At 43.8% G+C, this 17,969-nt stretch overlaps 1 protein-coding gene across 3 annotated transcripts in view; it reads right to left on the bottom strand.

The window, feature by feature from the left end:
* dnah9 (dynein, axonemal, heavy chain 9) overlaps positions 1 to 17,969 on the bottom strand; it is a 158,608-nt gene that overhangs the window by 126,914 nt on the left and 13,725 nt on the right. For all 3 annotated transcript variants that reach the window (XM_076093111.1, XM_076093109.1, XM_076093110.1), the window contains 9 exons: positions 17,709 to 17,823; positions 17,450 to 17,518; positions 13,917 to 14,043; positions 13,295 to 13,441; positions 5,592 to 5,700; positions 2,020 to 2,261; positions 1,781 to 1,916; positions 488 to 684; positions 147 to 403 (listed from right to left, as the gene is read on the bottom strand). In XM_076093111.1, the coding sequence (XP_075949226.1) occupies positions 147 to 403; positions 488 to 684; positions 1,781 to 1,916; positions 2,020 to 2,261; positions 5,592 to 5,700; positions 13,295 to 13,441; positions 13,917 to 14,043; positions 17,450 to 17,518; positions 17,709 to 17,823 (1,399 nt within the window). The remainder of the gene's footprint in view (positions 1 to 146; positions 404 to 487; positions 685 to 1,780; positions 1,917 to 2,019; positions 2,262 to 5,591; positions 5,701 to 13,294; positions 13,442 to 13,916; positions 14,044 to 17,449; positions 17,519 to 17,708; positions 17,824 to 17,969) is intronic.

Below are 17,969 nucleotides of genomic sequence, written 5' to 3'. Positions count from 1 at the left end.
CGGTTCTTCAACCTAAACTCAATCTTCACTCAAAAACAAAATGACTGATTCTAAAACCTAAACCAACTCTTTAGAGAGGGATTACCAGAAACATGACCATGGAAACACACAAGCACACACACACTTTCCACTTGACCAATACCCACCTGTCCACCTGCTCTCTGAAGTTATCCAGTGTTGGTGGGCTCTCTGAGACGCTGTCATCAGCATAAACCTCCTGGCTACTGACCATGTGGCCGTACAGAAGGAACTGACGTATGAACTCCTTCCTGTCATCCATATACAGGTAGCTGTAGTGCTCCAGAGAGTTGCGAAACTTGCAGCAAGTTTCCATGACGAGCTGCACGCGTTCCATAAGGAGATGACGCATGTCTGCCAGGTCAGCCATGTCCTCCATGTCAGCCTGAGGGGAACATTTGATCATTTTCTTGAACATGTGGCATGTTGATGGTAGTGATCTGCATTTCAGACAGGGAAGTATCAGTACCTGGTAGTGGGGGAAAGGACTGTGCTGTGCGATGCGTGGCACCAGTGAGGAGATTCTAAACACATCATTGATGAGGCTCTCCACCAGCTCAAAGAAACCGTCTCCTGCCCCAAACTCCAGAGATGGAGCAAACACCATGTCAGGAACCTTCAGATCCAGCTGAGCCTCAAAAAGCGGGGGCAAAACCGCTCTCTGATCTGGATCAAAGGAAGGGATTGAAAACAGTGGAAGCTGCGGTGAAAACACTACTACAGTAAAACATATGGATTTCTCATAATGACTGAAATGTCTATGAGAATTCTGCAAAATATGAAATTTTCTTCGTGTCAAAACCCTTAACAAATGTCTTCCCCAAACTGAAAACATACTGCCATATGCTGATGAGAACTCTGTAATATGACCAAAAGCTCCAGAACAAGGGCATAAGTAAAGCTTGAGTTGAGGATGTTGTGTGAAGGTTGTGAGGTTATATCTATCTATTGAGCCTTTATACGAACATAGAGGTCATTCCTATTGCGTTTATCATCAATTTCAGGGATTTTGTAAATAGATTTGTGCGAGACACAAAGAACATTTTACATAACGAGAGGGTCGTTGATAATAATGTGGCACACATAATGTAATACTGCAGCTGCAAGAGCATGTAGTCAAGGGATTCTCCATTGAGTCCTTTTTTTTAATTGTAAACCAAAGTCTTTGAAACTAATCTAGATGAATATATAAAAATAAATCTATTTAATAATATTCTACAATGATTGTGTAAAATGAAAGAACTGCCTGCCCCTGAGATATTTTCAAGTCCGTTCAGCCAGCTCTGAAACTTCCTTATCAGAAAAGTCTTCTTGAACCCACACAAGGGGAGAGGATGAAGAGACAAATGAAGTAAGAGTGAAAGAATGTGTACAAGGATGGGAAGAAGAACTGGATACAGCAGGAATCTGGCAACAATCCACCAAATCTTGAATCACATCCTAGTCCATCTAAACTGGTTGACAAAACTCATGCCAGCAACCAGTCCAGATCCAAGTCCAGATCTAATTTACGTCTAGAGCAAATACAGGCGGACACCCAATTGACACCATAACCCCTGAGGATGTGCTGCTGGGAAACTGTCCAAGCCAGTGCTAGCTGATGAGGATTTTGGTTCACTGTGAAATCCTTTTGGATATTTCATTTTTGTTTTCCGGCAACATTCTGGCTGTAACAGTAACAGTAGTAACAACACTAACATCACTACAAATAGTACTTTTGGGATTTTACTGTGTATTGTTTGTTCATTACACTCCTTCCTACCCATGTTATCCAGGAAGAACTTGAGAGAGCACTCGATGCTGTTGAAGAATCCATCTATGACCATGTCGTCGATGTAGACGACGTAGGCCTTCCACTCCTCAGAGGTCTGCTCAGATCTGAACAGCTGCAGATTGCTCTAAGACATGCCAAAACCTGACAGTCATCATCTCAACCCCGTTATATAATGACTGTAAAGACAGAGTCAAAGCAAATCTACGAGGAAACCTTTTTTAAATCACCTTCAGCAGGAAGTGGATCTGTTCTCCAGAGGACCGTATCAGACTATAAAACCTGTCAAGCCTCTCGGCCCTGTCCTCCAGACTAAGCAGTGCGTCTTTTTTGCCCTCCTTCCTGTCAAACATGGGGCTGGCCCAGGACCTCATGCAGCTCTGGATCTGCTCCACGTTATCTTTGCTCCTCTGGAGTCGGCTCTCCAGGTCACAGATGGAGTCTCGCACCTCCTGAATATACTGCCAAACACCTAGAGGGTAATGGTGATGGAGATGGTGGATCAGAGGTCAAAAGAAACGACAATATTTAATAGACAAATATAGAATGGGAGTGTGTTAGAGTGTGTGTCTAAAACAAGAGTAATAAAGCAATTTACATACAGTGTTGTAGTGAACGTCGACGGAAAGCTGATAAAAACTAAAATGTGATAAATACAAACCGACTGAGCCTTCAAGGTTTTATGACCCCAACTTCTTATTTTACAAGCATCTATTGACTCTTTTCACTGTTAATACATTTTGTTTGCATTTGTTCTGGTCTTTGTTCCACATTAGGTAACTGACTCACTAAATACAGTGTGCCTCTATACATTAAGTGTGCAAGCTTGATGTTTACCAACTCTCTAACAGTGAAAACATCTGAGTTTATATATAATAAGTATAGTTACGTCCATGATAACCAACTCTGTTTACAATTATTTTAGTTTCAGCGCTGTCTGCACCTGACCAGTAGACTCGTGGTCAGCTGATGACATTATCATCATCTGTAAGATAACGTCAAATGGTGTTAAACTGCAGAACAGAGCATCATTAGTTTTCAATAATCCTCTAATAATGTGCATATATGACTCAGTACGATTTTGTGACAGATACAGCATACTGCACACAGACAAACTGTAAACGGCTATCTGATGGATCAGAGCTTACTGCAGTCACCATGTTGTTGTCAACACCTCCAATCACCTCACCTTCATCGTCATCACCTGCACATGAAGATGATGTAATATAACAATGTGTCGAAATAAAGCCAGTGACAGCTCTCGTACAATCTTGCTGTAAACATAAATACTACGGTGACACTCGTGATGTGTTACGCTGCACAATAGATACTCTGGCACCATTAGGACTGCGTCAATGGAAGAATTAGAAGGGAACGAGTGTTCTTCCTTTCTTTAGTCTCTGTGATTCCCCGTAAAGACCCACTGATCACAGCTCATGTCTCCGAGAGAGAGAGAGACAGAGAGAGAGAGAGTGAAGTACCTTTAGAAGAACCTATGACCTTTAATCAAAGGATTTCTACCTTTATCTCCTTTTTTGTGTGCTTTTCTAAGAACAGTGATGTATTTTTTAAGGCGAAACCGCTTCTTCTCATCAAGAACGTCAAAACTGACCACTTTCATAATAGAGATGGCTGATCTTATGAATTTCGGGGTGTCACTGAAGTGTTCGTTTATTCTAGCTTTCTTTTGATATGTTTCATCTAGAAAAGTGTTTATTTCCTTCAATGTGTACATATCTGTATCTTGTCCGGGGGTTCCACTCACAGACTCCATGTCTGACTCATAGTCATGCTCCATGTCCTCTCCAGCTGACAGCTGACTGTTAGACACACTGGGTTCTACACTGGTGGAGGCTGCTTCCTCCACGCTTTCTGCTGGCTGGGGCTGTCCAGTCTGAGAGCTGCTGTTCTCTGCAACATCAGCCTGTTGCTCCTCCGCTTGGCTCTGCTCCTTCTCATCTTTATCTTTACCACCAGCCGCCGCGCCTGCAGTACCGCAATCCGCCACCGCGGGCCCGGCCCCAGATCCGCTCGCCGCCGGTGTGCGAGATCAACTGGTTTTGGATTAACTGGTTTATGTTCGAATGCCTAAAGCAGATGTGTGGTAGGAGTGGCCTTTCAGGACCCGCATAGAATAAACAGGAAATACACATTTCGATCGTTTCTCCTCTCTCTTTCACGTAGTTTCTACGGTTTCGTTTGAAAGAATATAAACGGAACACTTTGCTGGAAAATGTAGCCTACTACTCGTTCGCGAGGCTGTGGTTGAGATTCCGAGGACACATAATGAGGACCAGAGTGAATGAGAAAGTTGGTGGTAGGTGTCGATGCCTGTTCAAAATACTTACGTCAATAAATCCTTTAAGAAACGCTCTGTTGTCCGTCTTATATTTGTATCATATATCGTTATTAATCTGATGTCAAGTCGATTTGAGACCTGTCTGTGCATCCATACAGCCTGTGAGTTAAACATATGAGCTCAAACACCGCGTACAGATGACTGTCAACTGTGGGAAGCTGCGATCCACCCAGATTAACTTGTGATTCAATTTCTGTAGGCTATCTCACATCGCTTATGTTTTATACCCAAGATGTACGCGGTGTTTGAGCTCATATGTTTAACTCACTCTCGCACACCGGAAACGGAAAGAGAGAGAGAGAGAGAGAGAGAGAGGTAGAGATAGAGAGATAGAGACAGAGAAAGAAAGAAAGAAAGAAAGAAAGAGAGACAGAGAGCGAGAGAGAGAGACAGAGAAAGAAAGAGAGACAGAGAGAGAGAGATAAAGAGAATTCCCAGATTCTTTAAGTCGACATTCACTGTTTTCTCCACCGCCAGACGAGAATCAGCTTACCATTTAACCCACCGACAAAGCGCCGGACGGCCGCCGGTCCTAGGTAGAAGAAATTCCACTACCACTACGAAACGATCTCAAGTAAGAGGCTTTTGTCTGTGCAGAGAGAGGTCATAGTGTGTTTGTAACCTTGTTTGTTTTGATTTAAGTTTAACTATACTATTAACGTGTTATTGTGTATTTGATTGTGTACTGCATGCTACAGTAACAGTATTTTGAGTTGGTAGCAGGAGCAGTGACTCAAACTTAAACTTTATCAAAAGATTAAAGAAATGAAAGTCACAGAGCTGGTCTAACTGTCTAACTGGCGGCTTGGCATTAAAGATGTCAACAAAGATAACAAAAAATAACCCATGGTGTAGATTACCACTTCAAGGAATAGTTCAGCATTTTGACTTCTCTTAGGCTCATATTCTGTAGATTGACATGCTGGTAACCATATTTATTAATGTTGGACAGAGCCCGGCTAGCTGTTTACCTTGGTTAAGAAGTCTTTATGCTAAGCTAAGCTAGGGGTCTGTATTTGACTCACAGACAAGATTGATATTGATTGTCTAATCTTAAATATTCACTAAAATACTGAGCTATTTATTTTAAGGATGAACACTTATATCTAAGGCTGTAAAGATTTGTGTTTTCATGCTGAACCATCACAGTCCAGCGATCACTGTCTGGTGCACGCAGCTGCATGCAGAATACATGGTATGTAGATTGATGCACGTAACGCGGCATCAAAGTTCAACATGTTGCACAAGAAGCTGAGTGGCGTGCTAGTCAGTCACGCTATGTGCGCACAAATGAACATTGGAGCTGTGTATAAAATGAGGACGGTGTGTCAGCGTTGCACATAGGTGTTGCTATTGTAGGGGATTCTAAGTACCGTTACACCCATACTGTATCGTACTTATTTTGATTGATCCAGAGTATCTAATAATGATCAATGTTCCAACCTTGGCCGTTCCAGGTCAGACATTCTTCTGCCTTTTTGAGCTGAGCATCGATGTCCCTGAGCTGGCCCTGAACCAGAGGATGCTCCACGTCAAGCACAGAGTGCATCACCTGCAGCCAAACAGTAGGAGAGAGAAACATAGAAAGATGTGATGAGATCTTCAGCTCCCACACTTAAGCCCGAGCGCCCCCTTTTTTGGGGGCTGTGGAGAAATTTTAGCATATTGTAACCCTCTGATCCAGAGACTGTTTTAATAATACTTATTGAATACGCAAATTACGTAGCCAATCACGGACTGCGCGCTGTCATAAATATCCGGGGTAGACAGCTCACTTCCTGTTTACATTTGGTGCCGCCGGACAGCAACTAAACAGCAGCGACAGCGACCTGCGTCATAACTAGACCGTGTGGGTTCTCGCACTAATTCTGCAGTCAGCGGTCAGGTTTTTTGTGAATGAGGGTTCCGGATCATCCGGAGCACCTGTAAAAAGTTTGGATGGCGAGCTACAAGATGGAGATTTCCTTGGACCCCAATTCCCCTTCCTTTCCACAAGAACTGTGGTAGGATCGAACACAAAGATCTCAATGAACTGAACTGAGACTTATGAACTCTATAAGGAAGGAAGAACTGTATGAGGAATCAACTGAACTGACCTATGAGGAATTAACTGAACTATTTATTTTTGTATCTTTTGTTTGGAAAATAATCACAATACAACGCTTGGTTAAACTTATCTGTGTCTCTTGGTGGTTCCTTTAAAACAAAACAATTGGGCTCCGTAGATGAGCCTAGTATCTAGAAGCATTAAAACTGGTCCTTAAATTCCTTTTACTATAAAAGAAGATCGCACATGTTACAAAAGTGGCGAGCTAGATTATTGGTTACCAAGATGGATTACATTCAGCAGTCAGGGGTGGATGTAACAAGGTCTGTGATTATTAGTGGTGTTACCAATACAGAAACAGATGAGGAAATTGTTGAGTGTCTAAAACGATATGGGGTTATTAAGAAAATTATTCCAATTGATGATTCCAGCAGTACATATCAACCTGATCGTTGAATTTTCAACTAGTTCTGCTTTAGTAGCGTTAGGGCCGCTGTTGCCGTACACACATCCTTCGCAAGATGTGCTAAATCAGAGTATACATCCCCAAAGCCACAGATGAGTTTCAACTTTGGCGACTCACCACTCTCAGCTGAATGGAAAGATCGCATTACAACAAAACTCAACAGTATTCCAGAAGTTTTTGCAAAACATGATCTTGATTTCGGCAGAACTGATAAAGTGACTCACCACATCAAACTTGCAGATGAAACCCCGTTCAAGCACAGACCAAGACCTATTCATCCCCAAGACATTGACGCTGTCCGTAAACATCTTCAAGAACTCCTTGAATCCGGAGTGATTCGCGAATCTCAATCTCCCTTTGCATCACCTATCGTGGTGGTGAAGAAAAAGAACGGCAGTGTGCGACTTTGTATAGATTACCGGAAGCTGAACTTGCAAACCATCAAAGATGCTTATGCTCTACCTAAGCTGGAGGACACTTTCACAGCACTATCTGGAGCCGAGTGGTTCTCAGTACTCGACCTAAAATCTGGTTACTATCAAATTGAAATGGAGGAAGCAGACAAACCTAAAACTGCCTTTGTATGTCCCTTAGGATTCTGGGAATTTAATCGCATGCCACAGGGAATAACTAATGCACCGAGCACTTTCCAACGTCTTATGGAGAAATGCATGGGAGAAATGAACTTGAAGGAAGTCCTTGTCTTCATTGATGACTTGATTATTTTCGCACCTACCTTAGAAGAACATGAAGCAAGGCTAATGAAAGTGCTGGATCGGCTAAAGGAGTTTGGCCTAAAACTGTCTTTGGAGAAGTGCATATTCTTCCAACCATCGGTTCATTACCTTGGACATGTGGTTTCCCGAAATGGTGTGGAAACTGACCCGGAAAAGATTGCTACCCTCACAACATGGCCAGTACCTAAAACCTTGAAAGAACTGAGGTCGTTTCTTGGTTTTGCTGGGTACTACAGAAGGTTTGTAAAGGATTTTTCTGGTATTGTCAAACCTCTTCATAACCTTACCTCTGGGTATCCACCAACACAGAAGAAATTGAAACCAACCATAAAACCAGGACAATACTTAAACCCCAAAGAGCTGTTTGGTGGTCGATGGACATCTGCTTGTCAACAGGCGTTTGAAGCCATAATTCAGAAACTCACTACTGCACCAATTCTCGCTTTTGCTGATCCTCAAAACCCTTACCTCCTGCATACGGATGCCAGCACCACTGGTCTTGGAGCTGTGTTATATCAAGACCAAGATGGAAAAGACAGAGTCATTGCTTATGCGAGCAGAGGGCTATCTCGCAGCGAATCCCGTTATCCTGCTCATAAGCTTGAATTCCTTGCTCTTAAATGGTCAGTGACAGAAAAGTTCAATGACTATTTGTATGGAAATCATTTCACAGTGGTAACCGACAACAACCCACTTACGTACCTCCTGACATCTGCCAAACTGGATGCAACCAGTTACAGGTGGCTTGCTGCACTATCCACTTTTTCCTTTAAAATACTGTATCGTGCTGGCAAGCAAAGTGCCGATACAGATGGACTCTCTCGCAGACCTCATGGTGATCTGGCGGATGATCCTAAATCTAAGAAAGAGAGAGAGCGAATTGGGAAATTTGTCCAACATCATCTGTCTGACCCTGCTGTAGTCTCTATAGATCAACATACCATTCAGGCTATCTGTGACAGACAGCTCATTTATAGTGCAACTATAGATAACGAAAAGCTTGCCCTTGTTCAGTCACTTTCCAATTCCATTGATTCACTTCCTGACAGTTTTGTGAATGACAGTCAGTTTGGAACCTCCATCATGCCTCCGCTTACAGCAGCTGAGATGGCTGTAAAACAGCGGGCAGACCAAACCATCAGACATGTCATATCCCAATTGGAGGATGGAAAGACACCACCTCCTACATTGAGAAATGAACTTCCTGATCTGCCTCTCCTCCTTCGAGAATTAAAACGGTTGGAGCTCCAGAACAACATTCTTGTTAGGAAGAGGCAAATAGGATCTCAATGCACTTATCAACTTGTCCTGCCAGAGGAATTGCGACACCAAGTACTGACCAGTCTACATGATCATTTGGGTCACATGGGAATCGAAAGAACACTGGATCTGGTTCGAACCAGATTCTATTGGCCAAGAATGTCTGCTGAAGTTTACAAAAAGATAAAAACTTGTGAAAGGTGTGTCAAAAGGAAATCCCTACCTGAAAAGTCGCACCCCTTGTAAACATAAAAACAACAAGACCTCTGGAACTTGTTTGCATGGATTTCTTATCACTGGAACCAGACAGAAGCAGAATAAAGGACATTCTTGTAATCACAGATCATTTCACAAAGTATGCAGTGGCCATGCCCACAAAATGTCTATGGGACAACTTTCTCATCCACTATGGAATCCCGGAAACCCTCACATTGATCAAGGACCAGACTTTGAGTCACGGACTATAAAGGAACAATGTGAAATGGCTGGAATTCATAAAATAAGGACTACTCCATACCACCCGAGAGGAAACCCAGTTGAGCGATTCAATCGTACACTGTTGGACATGCTTGGAACCCTAACTGATCAGGACAAAACTCACTGGAAGGATTTTGTGAAACCACTTGTACATGCCTACAATTGCACCAAAAATGATGTCACAGGATTCTCTCCTTACGAACTCATGTTTGGACGCCAACCATGACTGCCAGTTGACCTAGCTTTTGGACTACCTGTCCATACTCAACATGCATCCCATTCACAGTATGTTCAAGATCTTAAGTCTCATCTGAAAGAGAGCTTACAGAATTGCAACAGAAAATGCTGGAAAAGTGATGCAAAGAAACAAGGCCAGATTCGACAGGCGTGTCACGGCCTCAGAATTAGCTGTGGGAGATCGTGTGTTGGTCAGGAATGTTCGTCTCAGAGGCAAACACAAACTTGCTGACAAATGGGAATCTGAGGCCTACATTGTTGTAAAGAGAGCTGGTAATCTTCCGGTCTACACAGTCAGACCTGAAAATAGAGGCATTCCTCTACGAACACTACACAGGTATCTTCTGCTACCTTGTGGATACTTGACTGCCCCAAAAAGTACTATATCTGTGAAACAAACCCCCAAACCAAAACTTCGCTCAAATCATGATCTTCCTGATGATCATATAGATATGACCACATTCTCAGATGAAGAAGAACTAAGTCCGAACCACTGGTATAGTGGGCCACCCAGCTCAGAACTGTGCCAGATTCACAACCATAATTGGCATGCCAACAGATTCTGTTATGGCCCCTACCAACACAGTCCCTACAACCTTAGAGACCCCACAACGCACAGCCGCTGATGATCCAAACCAAGGGAAGGTTTGCAGGTGCCAGCAGCTGGCAGACTTACCTGATGCAGCCAACAGCCCAGAGGGCTCAGTCGCAACAGGAGACACAGAACCCGAATTAATAACCAATGATGCTGCAGATGAAACGACGTATTATCCTACAGACAATGATTCAAACCTTTCCCTCGACGACAATCTCGAGTTTCCTCTAAAACGTTCGACTAGAACCAGGAAACCACCAGAGCGACTTCAGTATACAAAACTTGGACACCCGGTATTGAATACTATTCAGTCACTGTTACATGAGTTAACTAATGCATTTACATATGCTCTAACTGTTAGAGCATATGTAAATGCATCTGTGCATTGACTTTACATGTAAACTACCTCGCAGTGTGTGTCTGCCGAGGGGTTCGGCAGACACACACTGCGGTCAAGTGAGCCGCCGCTTTAAAAATGAATGACCGTCATTCCTTAAGGTGCGTTCACACCGAGCGCCCCGTTCAGTGTGAACGCAGCATAAGTTTTAGCTTTCTCCGTGCTTTTTGGGCTACCCAAGCCACCGTAGGGCTATCCAAGCCACCGTACCGTTATGCTGCGTTCACACCGAACGGGGCGCTCGGTGTGAACGCACCTTAAGGAATAGACGGTCATTCATTTTTAAAGCGGCGGCTCACTTGACCGCAGTGTGTGTCTGCCGAACCCCTGAGAGTGACTCATCGAACCCCTGGGGTTCGATCGAACCCAGGTTAAGAACCACTGCTCTAACAGCTACCGAGGGTCCCTCCTGTGTTACACCACAGCAACCAATTAACACCTAAACCATTCCATGTTACGGGACGTACATGAGATTAGGGGGGGAAAGTGTAACCCTCTGATCCAGAGACTGTATGAGGAATCAACTGAACTGACCTATGAGGAATTAACTGAACTATTTATTTTTGTATCTTTTGTTTGGAAAATAATCACAATACAACGCTTGGTTAAACTTATCTGTGACTCTTGGTGGTTCCTTTAAAACAAAACAATTGGGCTCCGTAGATGAGCCTAGTATCTAGAAGCATTAAAACTGGTCCTTAAATTCCTTTTACTATAAAAGAAGATCGCACATGTTACAATATACCATCAGAAAGAATGCATTTATCACAAACGAATATAATGATGTTGCACATCAGATTAAACAGCAGAACCAAGAATTCTGCAAGAATATGTAAGCCATTTTTACATGCTCCAAACACAACTCAAACACCAACTAAATTAATTACCAAATATCAAAATCGATATAGTGCCACCTAGTCAACCCACTCGCCACATTTCTGGCTCTACCGCTGTGGAATTTTAAGTAATACGCAGACGCGATATCTCAAAAGAAAGCAGACACTCCACATATTCTGCACATAAACATCAAATCCAGCTACAACAAAGCATCAGCGAGATATGAGCCAAAGAACACCAACAACAGAAATCGCTTCATCGAACGATAGTTGTAAAATTTCTCTTACCTTTGCTGTTTTTCCGTGATATGTTTATATATATATATATGTAATTCCACACTGAAATACGTTACAACTACGTCCTGTGTTACACTAAAATCATTCCGGGTGTTTCTAGGTGGCTGTGGGTCCAAGCAGGAAGTCTGAGAATGGCCTTGCGTCATAGCCAGCACGTCTCACAGGACGGCGCCCTGCTGATTCTGATTGGCTAACAGTGCTCTCAATCTCATTTTGGTCGATATAGCTAAATTCTATTGGCTCTAAGGCTTCAAATGAGGTGTCAATCACTGAAATCGACCAATGGGTTGCTGAGCCAGAGCCCTGCGTACTCACAGGAGGCTGACATCGAGAAAAACTCCAGTACGCAGAGAGACACAGAGAGGACTCAGAGAGGATTCTGGCTTTCAAAATGAAGCCAAACTGCTGTATTTGGATGTATTGAACACCATTAGTGATATACAAGTGAAATATATAGTTTGGTACATGAGAAAATTCAAATGGCACACATGTGCCAAACTAGACTGCACGGATAGTTTTAGGCAAGTACCCTACATAAGGGTAAATGTATCCTTGGAGTCATCACAAAAGGAATTGGGTACAACAGGGATGCACAGACAAAGCATGTCACCCTCCCGCCCTGCGGAGGTCAAAGTGAGAAGAATTGCAGTCTTGTATGAAAACAAATCTTGTATCTACAGACTTACTGGGCTCAAATGGGGGACCACAAAGAGCCTCAAGCACCAACACTGAATCCCATGAAGGTACGCTGGACTCTTTCGGTCCACTGCTACAATGCCAATAGTCCAATAAATGGCATATAGGCCTCTAGTGGATGATGCCCTCGAATTCTAGGTCGTTGCCACCACACTTTGGGGCAGACCCATGGCAATTCAATTTGATCTCTCAACAAGTAGGCATGCAGCTGCCACAGTTCTGGGCGTGGATGAATCACCTCCACTGCCACATGAGAGAGAAGGTCCCTCCACAGAGGAAGCTCTTTAGCTCTTTAACCTGGTTCATCCACTTCCTCCCTCCAAGGCTATATAATATTACTTTCTCCATGAAATTTGGAAAAGTATAGTTATTTTGAATACCAGTGTGCCACCCGTACTTTTTCTTTGACTGTAATAGCTACAACAGCCTCCTCTTGGCTGTGCTAAAGGGGAACAGACAGTGTTGTTTGTCAGTTGAGTAAGTTAGTGGCACAGACAGTGTGATTTGGAGTGGTGTCAGTCACTGTAACACAAGCTGTTTAATGTGTTAATATGACCCACACCAAACACTTGGGCAGACCATCAATGTATTAAGAAGAAGGGTTAGGAACGCAGGATGTACCACCTCAGTCTTAGTCAGCGCTAGAATGCTATTGGCTCACTCTCTGTATGCAGCAGTCAATGAGCTGACGTGGTTGATTCAGACCACCCCAGACTGAATTATGGCCGATCTCCCCAACGCATATTTTATTGAATATTGGCCATTAACAATCGGCAATCAAACTTAATTTCACACTATGACGGCTAAACTGTCAAATTCTCAGGTTCACATGCGTATCGGACTGTGAGGGGGATCTGTACGGATCATGGGTCAACTACCTTCAATTTTACCACTATCAGGGCCGCTCTAAGAAGTAATGCGAACACACCCTCAACAACGCATTTTTTTATCATTTGGATAATTTTGACAGGGTTATTGCACAAAAAAATCCAAGCGCAGAGGATAATTCTGAGAGCAAACCTTTCACGAGCACACAGAAGTAGCCTTAATGTGAGGAGATGGGCTGAATACCATACTGCTTTCAGCCTAACCTAAGCCAACCTTGTTGTATCGGCCCACGGTGAGCTCCAGGTTGGCAACGTACTGCCACAGCTGCCCCCTGGTGGTGTAGACCTGCACCGCAGTTTCAGGTATCGCCTCCATCTGTCTGGCCTCCAAGTACTTCACTTCCCTCAACACAGACGCCAGCTAGGAGTAGGTTGAAAGGGAAATTAGAAGCACTGGAACACATATCAAGACATTTAGAACAAATTGGGGTTTTAAATTTGATCAGCCAAGGCTGCCGATAGTGTTTGCCAATATTCAACATTTTTACTTTTAAACCCAATTTCACACAAAAAAATATGTTTTAAACATTCAGTACTACAGTTACGATGTTGCTGGTTCCACTTAAAGTCAGATTAACAAGATGTACGTTTGCAATTCTTAAGAGCAGCGTGATCCAACATTACTCCCCTTGAATGAAAAATGTATATACTATCGCGACAAATTAAAAAGACTAACTTTATTTAAAGATGTATACTCTTGTGCAGCTGCAGGCAGGTCCGACACTTACTGGAAGATATATATTGATTCATCACCAAACTAATAAATTACTCAAATCCTGTCCACAGTATTTGAAAGGATTACAAGCCTGTCGTGGGTCAGTTTATATTCTTCAGACCTGCGGGTTGAAGTTGACTGAGATCAGCTGAGTGTCTGGGTCCCTGCTGATTAATGGAAGGTTGAGGTTGTACTGAGAACTCTCGCCCACGGACTCTGTCCATGCCTCATAGAGGCTGGTGGAGTATCTGGAATATCAAACACAGGGAACACAATTTGTGATCACAATCAAACAAAATATCTATTATCATAGGAGAAATATTTGTACCTTTTCCGCCAGGGTATAACATTAATTCATATTCCCATTAAATGGCTGGGACTTCTATTTCACGAGGCCACAGGCGTGAAAACGGTTCACATTGTGGACGCTAAAATAAGTTTTAAAAAAACAAGCAGCTAAAAGGCATATGATTGAGACATTTTCCCAATCCCCTGAGGTTGTAAACAGAATGAGAGGTGTGATTGGCTCGTCCATATCACACTGACAATAAGGCAGTGAAGGAGCGTTAGATAGGTTAATATGAGGATAAACGCTGATTCAGCTGAGAGAGACTGGGAACAGAGAATATGTCAGGGCTCCGTACAGCTATATCAATCTGTAAATACTGTAGCCACGATTATGATGAGAACTTCAGTGCGCACTGTGTGCTCCTTATTGGATTTCTGCTGTGAGCTTCATTTCCTGATAGTGGCACCGCAGACGCAGAGGCAATCAAAGCCATGGTCATGGTCATAAATCACACTGCATTTTGTCTGTGGGGGTAATGAGTGAGCATGCCCATCCTGTTCCTGCGTGGAATATGTACAATAATGAAGGCATTCATCAGAGGCAGCAGCGATGATTATTACAGCATAACAAGGGCTCTAATTTCTGATGGGAGTAAATTGAGGGCAAAGAACTGTTGTTGTTCATCATTCCATTACTCTGGCTGAGGGAACATGAAGGGAAGGAGTGATATTAAGCACGCAAAGTATAAAGAATGGCTGTTTGTCTGGGTGTATGTAGGTGCATCTGTGTGTGCACGCATCTCATCTCATTCATAAAATACTTCTGGGCACTTATGTTAGCATACTTGTAAGGACTTACACTTGATTGATTCCCTAACCTTTAACCTTCCTCAATTTTAACAATTACTGTAACCTAACACTAATAATCATGTAAGCATTATGAGAATTAAAAAGTGGTGGCCATGGCATATGGATTATTTTCTGCTGCCAATCCTACAATGCAATGCCTCACAGTTTAAAGATGCAAAAATGACAGTTAGGATTGGGTCTCTCAAGCAAAGTAAATCACAACAAATGATGATGAATGATGATTCAAAAGGATCCAAAATCTCAATTTACTAGCCATGATTGTTACATAGTCAAGTTGTAACCTTAAAGTGGCCTTGTAGACCAGCTGTCAAAACCATTCAAGTATGGAGCAACGACGCTGCTTCACTTCTGCAGGACTGCTTTGAAAGCACGGACTGGGAAGTGTTTGCACAGGGAGCTGACCTGGAGGAGTACACCTCGGCTGTCCTGGCCTACCTACACTTTTGCACTGAGACAGTAACGACCACCAAAACCATCAAAGTGTTCCCAAATCAAAAACCTTGGCTGGACAGAAACGTGCGGTTACTGCTTGGAGCAAGAGACGCTGCCTTCAGGTCTGGTGCCTGTAAAAGTGCCCGGAGGGACCTGAAGAAGGGAATCAAAGAGGCCAAGCGCAGATACAAACAGCGCATTGAGGGACACTTCGAGAACAACGACCCCCGGAGCATGTGGAGAGGTATTAAAACCCTGACTGACTACAAGAGCAGCACCACACAGATCAGTCAGGACAGTGAACTCCCCGACACCCTGAACCGCTTCTTTGCCCGCTTTGATAGACAGCACAGCGGAGCAACAGCTGAGAAGACCCAGCCCAAGGAGGAGCAGACACTTCCTCCAGCACCACCAGGTGAGGTCCGCTCTGAGGAGGATCGACATCACCAAGGCAGCGGGACCGGACAAAGTGTCGGGCCGCACACTGAAGACCTGTGCCGACCAGCTAGCAGAGGTTTTCACTAACATCTTCAACCTCTCCCTGCAACAAGCTGCAGTCCCCACCTGCCTCAAAGCCACCACCATTGTCCCTGTCCCAAAAAAGACCGCAGTCACCTGCCTCAACGACTACCGCCCAGTTGCCCTGACCCCAGTCATCACGAAGTGCTTCGAGAGGATGATACTATCACACATCAAGGACGTCCTCCCAGCAGACCTGGATAGCCACCAGTTTGCGTACCGAGCAAACAGGTCTACGGAGGACGCGGTCTCCATCACTCTTCATACGGCCCTGTCTCACCTGGAGAACCCTAACACATACGTCAGTGTTGAGATCTGACCCTGCTCTCCTGGCTGGCTGAGACCTTCACACATGCTTTTCAAACAAAGGAGCAGAAAGCCCAGCAGAGGCTCTTCTTTCTGAGGAAGCTCAAACAAGCTGGCCTGCCCCCTGCACTTCTGGTTAACTTCTACAGAAGCGTGATCGAAAGCATCCTGTGTATGTGCTTTACTGTGTGGTATGCCAGCTGCACAGCAGAGAACAGGAGGGACCTGGCCCGTGTGGTTAGAACAGCACAGAGGATTGTGGGAGTTACCCTGCCTGACCTGGACACTGTGTATGCTGGCCGCCTCCAGAAGAAGGCCAGAAACATCTGCACAGACACCACACACCCGGGTCACACTCTGTTTGTTCCACTACCATCAGGAAGGAGATACAGGACCATCAAAACCCGGACTAACAGGCTGAGGAACAGCTTCTTCCCCAGAGCGGTTTCCTCCATCACCCCCCCACCGCCACCCACCACCCGCCAGCAAACATAGTCAATAACACGACACTATAACCAAGCACATTTTTCACTTTGAAGCCATTGATGCCTGTGCTTTATCTTGTTTTATCTTGTATATATTTATTTAATGTCTTGTTTTTAAATCGTCTTGTCTTAATGTTTTTTCTTATGTCTTATGTTCGTACGATGACAATAAACATCCTTATCCTTATCCTTAGCAAAGGGCAAAATAGGCAGAACACGCTCATGTTGTGGGATTGTTCTCGTCTTTTCTTGGAAAGTATAGAAATGGAATATCTCTGTCTCTTTGTCTCTCTGAGACAGTGGGATGCTTCCTCTACCAGGTTTTGATGTTGGATGTGGTCTAAAAGGCTATTTCTCATGTGGCATCAGTGAGCAGCACAGAGCATATGGGATTATAGGAGTTCTGTGAAATAATCTGCAGAGCAGCGCCACAGTAATGAGAACATAAATCATGCCTTGAGCCGCATGTCAACATGCTAGTCCACAGGGGCTGCTTCATAAACGTCATACACTCAACAAACAAAATCACAACAGTTCGGTATAAAAACAGCCCTGATGTAAATTAACCGAGGAAGACGTGTCAGAAAGCTCATATCTGATTCATGTTGGCTTTTATGATATTTTTATGATATTTACAGTCCTATTCTGTCACTGTCTATTCTGTTTAACCTTTTTTGTTCTTTTTATTCCCAAACACATACATCTAAGCATGATGACATACAGTGTAATACACTGAGATAAGACCCACACACACCTGTCCAGCAGTTGCATCATCTCCTCGTACTTCTGGGTGACCCTGGCTCCCTCTGCAGACTCCAGGAACCTGCAGAGAAGATTGAATTGTACAGCCCATGTAAAGGTTATATCCAATATCTTTTCAGTGTCAATGTTTTTATGAGACCTTTAAAAAAGCTCACAGAGCGACTCATTCACACAGAGACCACTGGAAATGCATGACCACACCAAAACTCTTGTTTTAATCTGCTGTGGTGGAGCCCAGAGAGGAGACTCACGGGTGGGACAGGAGTCTGAATTTGGAGAAGGGGATCTGGATGCGCTGCTGTAGCTCCTGGGCCCATCTCAGCCCTCCAGCTACTGCTGGCATATTCTTATTCACTGGGGTCCAACCTGAGGAGGTCAACAATCAGTAGTTACTGTCAGTAACCACAAAGTCCATGAGCTTGAGCGAAGTTGAAGATTGGGGGAGCTATGCTAGATATTTTGTGGATGAGACAAGTCAATGTACAGATAAGACTGATAACAGGGTGAGTTGT

Source organism: Anarhichas minor, unplaced genomic scaffold, assembly GCF_050575085.1.
Source record: "Anarhichas minor isolate MPS153535 unplaced genomic scaffold, ASM5057508v1 ptg000017l, whole genome shotgun sequence".
Lineage (NCBI taxonomy): Eukaryota > Metazoa > Chordata > Actinopteri > Perciformes > Anarhichadidae > Anarhichas > Anarhichas minor.
Note: the sequence above shows the minus strand (reverse complement) of the source record. Positions and strands in the feature narration are given on the sequence as shown.